We start from the raw sequence: 10239 nt of genomic DNA on the forward strand, positions 1-10239 counted from the left end.
GACTAAAAAAGAAAAGAAAACATTTGGGATATCCATTCCTTAGTTCTCACCTAAATTCTTAAGAAAAATGAAAATATTTAAATGCCACAAATGACCACTCTTGTAAATAGAGTCTGATATAAAGTTATCGTTGCTTTCTTCAGTAAACAGATTTGCTTGTTCAAAATTTATTTTGTGTGGTAGAGCGCTTACCTTCAGCAAAAAGTCTCAGAGACAGTGCATCGGCCCCAAGTTCAAGCCCCAGTATCAAGTACTTAGTGAATTCTTTGCAGAGCATCTCAACTGATTCTTGGTGGTACACTTAACAAAAAACATTTCTAAGTGTCCTCACTTCTGCATTATCCTGTGTAAATATTGCAGATACATGAAAGGTAACAAAAAATGAATTGCCAACTGAGAGTCATTCCATTTTCCACCCAAGTTTATGAGGTGACAGTCATACAGGATACTTTGAAGTAGAAAGCTCCTGATTAAGAGACTTAAACTTAGTGACATGTAAGGGTTAACTACTTGAAAGAAAAGGATTATTTGAAGTTTTAATTTAGGAAAGCTTTACAAAGAAAACTCCACCAGCATTTTCTGATCTTGTTTAAAACTATGTTCTAGAAAAGATTGGATGACATAATGTCCTCTTCATGTGAAGTTAGTTTGGGTTTAAAGGTATAGAATCAAAGCATCTGTTATGAAAGCAAAGTTCCTCTGGGTTGATGGTGTAGGAAAAGAACTAAGCCAGGCCTCAGCTAACCCACTGACCCAAGGTGGAGTGGAGCCAGTGGGCCTCAGAAGCAGTGGTGTGGTACTAGCCCGTGGAAGGGCAGACAGGGGGAAGCCCTTGAGTCTGTGAGGAGGGGCCATGCCCTCATTCCTTTGATGTATCATGTGCTGTGGGTAAACATTGGGCTGTTAGCATAGTCACTAAAGGACTTCTCAAGAGCACAAGTTACTTTATAATTTCAGACAAGCGCTCACTATTTCTTGGCAAAACAGTCATTAGTTTTTCAGAGCTAGTCAAAATAGTCTTGTACTGGTGCTAGCATATCAGACTCCTTTACAAGAAAGCTCCTGGGTGCATTTGTGGCATGGTAGTACGTTAGCTCCAGCAGAAGTACCTTCATAGTTTCCCAGCGATCCATTGAAGGGCAGCCACTGACCACAGCTGTCATGTGTGTGCCATGTGTGATGATCGAATTGCTGGTGTAAGCAGCACTCTAGCCAAGCAAATTTTAGTATGACCTTGGGCACCTGGGTTGCAGGGACACTTTTGCATTGTGCTGTGACCATTTCATGCATAGTCTTGGATCTTCATACTATTTTACAACCAAACAAATGGAAAGGAAGTGGATATATATATATATACACACATATATTATATCTACATATACATCCATATGTATATGCCTACAGTACATTAGCAATGCTGGGAATAGCTGACACCACAAAGTGCAGCCTGCATGCATGCAGAAGTGAAAGCTGGCCCTTCCTCTGCATCGGCTGGTGTTGAAGGTCCCTGGTATGCTCCGGCAGCCCCATCCTGGAGGCTTCTACACTCCGGGGTGCAGCATCCTTCCCGCAGCAGGAAACATGGTACGAGAGGCTTCGTTATGCTCGCAGCACACTATGTGCCATTTGCCAGTGCTGTAAAATCGCGTAGAACTGTCAGCCGAGAAATGCAAATAAAGCTGGGACAGAGACTGCAGATAAAACAGGGACATGTTCATACTCCCTCCAGACTGCAGATCCTAGCCATCAGGTTAGGACGTCTCAGTTGCAGCCGCCTCAAAAATGCGGTCATGTACGTGATCTGCTCTCCCGTCCACATACTCCAGTGCGGTCAGTGACTTTGTGCAGCAGAAATGTCCACATAGAGAAGGCCTTGCTCCTCTTAAAGTCACACAGCCAGGGAAAGCAGTGCTGGTGACCCAGCTGGTGGTTTTGGCCCCTAATGGCCCAAATCGCTGGACTGCAGAGACCTGAGCCCGGTTTCTTCCTGAATTTCTTCTTTGATTTTGCTGCTCATAAAAATACAATAGATGTGCAGTAAGAGTTCAGTAAATGATGAAGTAAACGTATCCTCTCACCCAGTTCTTTGGAATTACCTTTTTTTTTGAATTTTAAATTTTTTGTGGTAGCTTCAGTTTGGGGGGAGGGAGAGGAGAAGAAGCTGAACACTCTAACTCGAATGAAAATGTTAGAAATTTAGTTGCACAAAAATAGGCAAAGCATTTCCTACTGTGGTTTGTGTATCATTTAAAAATAATAAACACCACAGGTTGAATGTGTGTGCGCATGGGTGCGTGCGTGCGAGCGTGTGTGTGTGTGTGTGTGTGTGTGTGTGTGTGTGTGTGTGTGTGTGTGTAGGCCAACAAAAAGGGCGTTTTTTCAATTACTGCTCTGCATGAATTTTTGGTAGTTTTTTCTCTCTTCCTACAAACTGGTAACAAATATAGAATAGTACTTAACACTAAGATGAAAAGAAATGAGTTGCTATTCCAGAATTACATTAACTTGCTATTATAATTATCGGGTAGGAATGTCAGCAAGAGCTGACTCTTGCTTTTCTATAGAAGTTTGATATGAAGATGGTTTCATCTCTTGGTACTTGGGTTGCTTGCTTTGGTCACTCATTAAATAATTTTTTATTTGCTAGATACCCATAATATCTGCCGAACATCTGACTAGCCACAAGTACGTCACCCAGATGTGAGCTGTCAGCACCCAACAGTAAGTCCATTACGTAATAATGTAATCTTGGTGTTTTTTGTTTGTTTTTTAAGATACCAGTTGTGGAGTGTACTTGAACTTTTGTAAAACTTCGGAGGAACTATTTATAAAGACTTCGTGGTTGGATGACTTATAAGGAATTTTTTGTGTGAATTTATAATTAAGATGTCATCATTTGGGCCGGGAGTTTGGCCTAGTGGTTAAAGTGCTTGCCTAGCATGCATGAAGACCCGGGTTCGATTCCTCGGTACCACATACATAGATAAAAGCCAGAAGTGATGCTGAGGCTCAAGTGGTAGAGCTCTAGCCTTGAGAAAGTCCAAGGACAGTGCTCAGGCCCTGAGCTCAAGCCCAGGACTGACAAAAAAAAAAAAAAAGATGTCATCATTTAAAATACAAAATACTCAAGGATAGCAAATGAGGGAGGTTGTTTTTATTAGAAGTAAGCACAGCAGACATGAGAGAATCATGAAGTTGGAAAACTCTTTTCCAAGGGTGGAGGAAGTCTTGGGAGGGGTGGATGGACCCGGGCCTTTGCCGAGTTCCTGTCACAGATCCGTAGAACTGGCAGACAGAGCCTGTAGGCCCAAGATGGCTTCTCTGGTACAAGGCAGGCAGTGGGCTGGCAACAGTTTGGGGAGGCTGCGCAGGGAAGAATGAGGGACTAAAGCTTCCGACAGGGCTGCCTGCCCACACTGGTGGTTCCATATGGCCCGTGAACAGTGTTGTAGATGTCAGCATGGCCCTCTGCAGAAGGGATGCCCACATCTGCCCTGCAATCTGAAAATGTTATCTCTGCCCCAAAGGGCTCCAGAAGCATTGGGTTTTCCCTAGGAAGCACTATCTTGCTACTGGCCATGTTGCCTGTTTCTCATTCTTCAAGGATTTGTTTTATTCAGTATATACAGATTCATCACAGAAGCATAATATTTATAGTTTAGAAAGAGCAGCAGCATTTTTTGTCTGAACCTGGTAATTAGATAATTGGTCACTGTCAATTGCTTCCTTTCATTCATTTATTTGGACCTTAACTGACTGACAAATGAGTTTGTGTTGCTGCATTGTGACTTTGCCCTGTCAATGAAATAAAGATGTCAATAGTCTTAGAACAGAGCATATTAAAATACAAGAAATTTGACCATCTCTTCCCAATAGAGGTTGAAAAATAGAAGGGTGCTCTGTGGAGAACGGCCCCAGGAGTGAGTCAGGGCCTCAGAAGGGGTGGCGCCATGTCAGGAGGCTGCCCTGAGGTTCAGAGGCCCTGGTTATGTCCTGGAGGCCAGGCCACACTGGAGAGGGGCAGGCAGAACCCACTGACACTCAGGAGTCCAGAGACCCACTCTGTGCTGCCTGAGGTTTGCTGTAGTAGTGAGCTAAGCTAGTGAAGTTGCTTTTAATCCATTTCATGGTCTTTCTCAAAGTAGTTCTGATTTTAAAAAAAAAAAAAAAAAGCTTTTTGAATTAGAAGTCACTGTCTTAGAATAAGTGCATTATTTCATAGTTCTAGTTCTAGACATTGAAAACAGGGCTTCTTTGGGCATGGGAAAATGTAAGTTTCCAGCTCTGACTGTCATTTCGCCGCATTTGCTTTGTATGTGTCCTCTACTAATGGCCCTGGTTGAGTAAACTAATACCCCAAGACTGTCCACACATCAGTAACTAGCAAACGTAAGAATTTATCTGTAATCAAGCTTATGCAGTGTGCTGCTTTTTTTTTTGGCCAATCCTGGAGCTTGAACTCAGGGCCTGGGAACTGTCCTTCGGCTTTCTCAAGGCTCACACTCTACCACTTGAGCCACAGTACCATTTCAAGCTTTTTCTGTGTACGTGGTACCAGGAATTAAACCCAGGGCTTTGTGCATGCTAGGCAAGCACTTTATCACTAGGTTACGCTCCTGGCCCCCCTATGGGAATAAATTTGATGTAAAAACTGAAAAGTTTAACTCTCAGGTACATTGCATTAAAACTTAACTCCTAAGAAATTATTCCTTAGTTATATTCTCTCTCTCTCTCCCCCCCCTCTCTCCCCCTCCCTCCCTCCCCCCTCTCTCCCCCTCCCTCCCTCCCTCCCTCTCTCTCCCTCCCTCCCTCCCTCTCTCCCCCTCCCTTCCTCCCTCCCTCCCTCCCTCCCCTCCTCTCTCTCTCTCTCTCTCTCTCTCTCTCTATCGTCTCTCTCTCTCTCTCTCTCTCTCTCTCTCTCTCTCTCTCTCCTCCCTCTCTCCTCTCTCTCCTCTCATCTCTCTCTCTCTCTCTCTCTCATCTCTCTCTCTCTCTCTCTCTCTCTCTCTCTCTCTCTCCTCTCTCTCCTCTCTCTCATTCTTCAGAGCAAGTAAAATTTACAAAAGAAGTAAACTGGATTTATATTTAGCTCTATAATGATGGTGCTTAAATAAGAAGTGTTCCTACATTATATCCTTGATGCTGAGACTGTATTTTACACACTTAGCTTACTAGGGGGAAAATTTAGAGCATTCTGTAGTGCATTTCACTCACACGGAGGAGAGCATAGTACGTGATTTGCACTTCTGGCTTGGTTTCTGTGTTTCCCCATGGATATGTGTGTTCACATACATGTGAACATGCTGTTGAAACCAGAGGCAGGAGCTTGGTAGGGATGGTGGAGGGAATGTACCCCATTGTGACATGACTCTTCCTGTTCCCCTTGCAGATCACAGGGAAGAGGAAGGACAGTGTGCTTGGTCAGAACAATGAACGGGGTCATTAGCCATACTGTACATACCTTCAAGCAACACCAACCCCTCAGCCACACGACATCACCATTGCATGTGAACCGGAAGGAAAGATCCCACGGGCGCCGCTGCACACTGTTGCTGACCCCTTTGTACATTGAATTAATATTTGTGCTGAGGTGATACTCCTGTCCTAAAGAACAACATTGTCATTCTTTTCTAGCACAGAGTTATGCATAGACTATGCATATCTACTTAGTTTCCTATGTATTCATGCCATTTTGAAAGACAGACTATGGTGTAACCATGACTCTATTATGTATTGGTACGTCTGTAGACCAAGATATAATTTTTTTTAAAAAAAATAAGTTTATTTCTTTCAAGGTTTACAAATAACAAAGGTGCACCTTGTATTTAAAATTGCCATTATAGATGAGAGAGTGCATGCCACGGTCATTTTTGTTTAAGAGTAATGATTTTTAATGTCCTAGATCGTGGGAGGGTTCTGACAGAGATGAATGTGCCAAGCAAAACCACGACTGTGTCTGTTGTAAAGCACACCTGGCTTTCAGTACCATGTTGTCAAGGATTTCCATGAAGTGCCATAGACTGTACATCAAACTAGAGTATTATTTCTTCAGTGTTATTATTTCCAGAGCCACACTTTGTCGCTTATTTGCTAGTTCTCATCAATCAAAGGGCACCATACTTTTTTTTTTTTGAAACCAAAGCTGTCTCAGAAATGGCAAAATTAACTTTACAGTAACAATAGACAGCACAACACAAACTCTCAATACAGATAAACTCACACATACTGGAGATATATATAAGATATATATATAATAATAATATATAATTAATGCACTGTAGTGTAATATTTATGCATACTATACTGTATAACAAACATGTTATTCAAAAGGGATATGCCATTTCTGAGACACAATAACAAAAAATGATGAAATTATTTTGCTTGTATATTTATATCCTCTGTCAAAAGTCAGAAAGACTCTAAACGCTTTGCAGAAATGGTTTTATGTTTGCTCAGTGCTTCCTCACAGTCACATTTAAAATAGTGACTCTAAAGAAAGACAAAAACAGCACTGTCATCAGATGCATGAGAAACCAAAATATGAAAATGAGAAATGTTTCATTAACCTAGTAACTGGGTGGGTTAAGTACATGGGTGAATTTTATATGTGATTTTTTTTTTGGTTTTGATTTATTCAGATTAACTGCTTATAGCCTTAGAAAGCCTTTTACAAAATTAAAAAAAATAGATGTGCATTCAGTTTTTAAGAATGGATTTGTCCAAAGGAATTCCTTTTTTAGTGGGTTGGATGTGGAAGCTTGTAAAGGATATTTTTGCTCCGTCCAGCAGTTCTGAGGAGTGCTGGCATGGGGCCAGGTCACTGGTAGCTCTCGTGAGGAGTGGGAGAAGAGAAGGTTTGGTTGTAGAACCTTCCGTACTTCCAGTTTTACTGCAAGTTTTTATGCTTGAGAGAAATGCTTTCTAATATAAGACTGATGTGTTGATTTTACTGATTGCACTGTGCATCTATTAAAGCCTTAGATTATGACATTACGGGTTGGAACCCATACCAATGTAATTTCAATCGTGTTGAGAGAGTTATGGTGACTTCATATGTTAGTGTAGTTTAGTTACATTACAGAATATTACTTATTTTTCTTGTTAAAATGTAGTTTTCATTTCCTATGTTTATTAGCTTTTCTTTTCTATTAACAATTGAATACCATTTCAGTTTATAGACTATTGTTTTGTTAGCTTTTACTGATGAATTTTTCAAAATACAAAAAGGTAGTTTTTCTTCATAACATACTTAGTTTTGAATTACATGTAGTGTCATAAGAACATTCATATTATTGTTAACTAAATGATTTATATTTTACTGATTTAATATTACAGTATAAGAATGTCAGTCATTGTTAGTTCTCGTCTAGTTTTCATTAAAAGAACAAAGATCTTTTATATGGATATCTTATAAATATATAATCATTGCTAAGTAAGATGTTAAGTTGTTGCTACCGCAGCAATCCTGGCAGACAATTGAGTAATATTTTGATGATTTATTTTGTTTGTAATTAGTTATTATAAGAAGATCTAGATCCTAGATATTAGAATAAAATTTATTTTCTACTGTATCCATTTCAAATGTTAAAGTATTGTTTCCTATTTTTGAAATCCCTGAATATCAGGCCTTGTTATAAATAAGCTGCATAATCAATAAATAGAACAAGGGACTTTCTGTTGATAATCCAAATACTCAAAGTTTACGTAATGAGAAATAGAGCGTGTGTGCAAACTCTTGAGGGTGAATTATGCTGCACTTCAGCATGTCAGAAAGTCTAGAGAGAAGGTTGACTTTTTGCACTTCTGTATATAGTCAAAAGAGAGAAACCTGTATAATAGTAAGATCTTATTTTGAATAAAAACGTCTATAATTACAAGGAGTTTTGTTAAGGCTAATAAAATGACAGACTGAGCAAAATTGCTTGCGAAAGAGGCACAGAGTTAGCACTCTAAACCCCTTCAAACATGTCGCTTTGCTTTTTGTGGACAGCTTGTAGTTGCCAGGATTTTTTCAGCTGGAAAGATAACGCCATCCTTCCAAGATCTCATGACTGTCAAAAGCTCCACTGGGCTGAACCTGCCTGAACGTCATTACCAAAACAGTAGCAGCTACTTTGAACATTAAGATCAAATCATGCATCAAATATTCCTTACATTTTTTCAAAACTACTGCATGTTTAAAACTTCAACAACAAAAAAATGAGAGAAAGAACTATACTATGGACATATTATATTCAGATCAGTTTCTGCCAGTTTCACTGGTTTATTGTTCACAAAATGTTCAAAATAAGTATTGACTTTCAAAAAAATTAAACCATAAACAGGCAAACCAAACAGCACACTGTATCTATAGTTGTTATGTGATTGTTTTTAATTGCTGTAGGATCCCGTTCTTTCAGCAGGTGAAAAAGAGTCAGACGCAGTTGAGCTCTCGCAGTTGTTGCAGAAGCGGGCTGCTGGATATGCCGGTGAGGTTAGGAGCTGGTGTGGTCTCCTGTGCCGGGTGGAGGGGCTGACCCGCCATGCTGCTTTGCTCTGCTGAAAGGAGCAACATGCTTGGTTTTATATTATGTAATCACAACTTACTTTCTGCTTGTAGTTGCTTAAAATTATGTATTTTGTCTTGGGCTGCAATTTGCTTTATGCTTATTTTATTATTACTGCAGTAGTTGACTTTGCTGTATGGAAAAATAAAGTGAAATTGCCCTAATAAAACTTCTCTTTCTTAAGTATATTTGTGTGTCTGAGATTGAATAGTAGTGGTGTTGTTTTGCACACCTCATGCACTTCCACTGGTTGTGACTATCTTGCCATGTACATCTGTGGTCTGTTTTCAGAAGATGGCCGGGAAGGCACTGTCTTCCTTCTCTTCATCGATTTGATGTGGAGGTCTGAATCCAGATGCTGCCTAATGTTTTCTGAAAAACTTGCCCTCTTCTGACATTGTACTTGGAATTCAAATGATGCAAGGGGAAAAATAATTCTAGATCACTGTTTCTCTATTTAAAGAAATGTGATTTGCCTGCCTCTCCCAACTAGTGCTGTAAAGTAGATGGGTATAATAAACTATAGACAGCGACTTGAGTCAGAAAGATCAGAGTTGATAACACCAGCTAAGCTACGCTAGGACAAGATATAACTTCTGAGGGGTGTGTGTGTGTACAAAGAGAGAATTTATTAACCATACATTAAAGGATTGGTTTCTGTATGGGCTCTGCATGTTGGGAACCTACAAATAGCCTTTCAAGAATGATTGGTGAATTCCCAAGGCCCATTAGGAAGAAATTCCTGTATTTGATCACTTAAGAGACCTGTACAATAGCTTTAGCATTTGATACCTGGCCAAAGGCTGCAGATTCTCCTTTGAAAGTTGATTTTTCCCTCCAAAACTCATTGTAGAAAGTGAGTTGAAGGTTTGGGTTTTTTTCTGCCTTTTATTATTGTAAAGGTGATAGGGTTACAGTTACAATGTCAGATTATGACTGCATTTTTTTTGCCAGTTCTGGGGCTTGAACTCAGGGTCTGAACACTGTCCTTGGGCTTTCTCAAGGCTAGCACTCTACCACTAGGCCAAACGAGTACATTTCTTTTTGGATAGTATCACCCCTTCCCTAGCTGTTTCCCAGTTTTCCCCCTCTCATCCCCAAACATAGGTTGCATGGCTCATTTTCCATATAATGTCAAGTTCCACTGCTGTTTTTGTTCACTCTTTGTCCCAATATTTCTATACCTCACTTTCCCGTCCCAAAGACTGATAGGTGAACAAATGAGATTTAAAAAATGAGAGCAACAAATTGAAGAACCTCTTGTTTCTATTTTCTGGAGTTCACTTCCATAAGTAATGTTTGGTATGATGAGATGTACACAAGGGTCGCCCCTCGTGTGCCTCCCCGAGAGTCTCCTCCTCTGCTCTTACTCTGTGGGGATGCCTATGATTTATCATATCCCGGTGTATTTTCGATCAGCTTCTACATGGAAGTGTATTACTAACCAATGGAACTTATAACAAAAACATGTTTGTGACTGGATGATTCTGTGGTTATTGCTGTTATAAGCAGATGGACCTGTTTCAGATGCCATGTAAGAAATAGAATGGCTACCCTGTAATACCGAAAGGCACAACCTTTCCACTACCATCAGTGGTAGCATTTTGGGTGTCTTCTGTTGAAAAGAAAGGCACACACTGACTTTGCACACGGGGGTGGGAAACTGTATTCATGGTAGCCGCTGAGGGTGCAG

General features: G+C 40.3%; 1 protein-coding gene across 9 annotated transcripts in view; it reads left to right on the plus strand.

Moving 5' to 3' along the window:
• Nucleotides 1-8734, plus strand: part of Mbnl1 (muscleblind like splicing regulator 1) — a 164877-nt gene extending 156143 nt beyond the window's left edge. For all 9 annotated transcript variants that reach the window (XM_090337801.1, XM_090337792.1, XM_090337787.1 and 6 more), the window contains 2 exons: nt 2648-2721; nt 5390-8734. In XM_090337801.1, coding sequence (XP_090193927.1) covers nt 2648-2704 — 57 coding nt within the window. In that variant the 3' untranslated portion in view covers nt 2705-2721; nt 5390-8734. The remainder of the gene's footprint in view (nt 1-2647; nt 2722-5389) is intronic.
• Nucleotides 8735-10239: the final 1505 nt, after the last annotated feature.

The sequence above is a fragment of the Megascapheus bottae genome, chromosome 1 (assembly GCF_031878675.1).
Source record: "Megascapheus bottae isolate mThoBot1 chromosome 1, mThoBot2.hap1, whole genome shotgun sequence".
Taxonomy (NCBI): domain Eukaryota; kingdom Metazoa; phylum Chordata; class Mammalia; order Rodentia; family Geomyidae; genus Megascapheus; species Megascapheus bottae.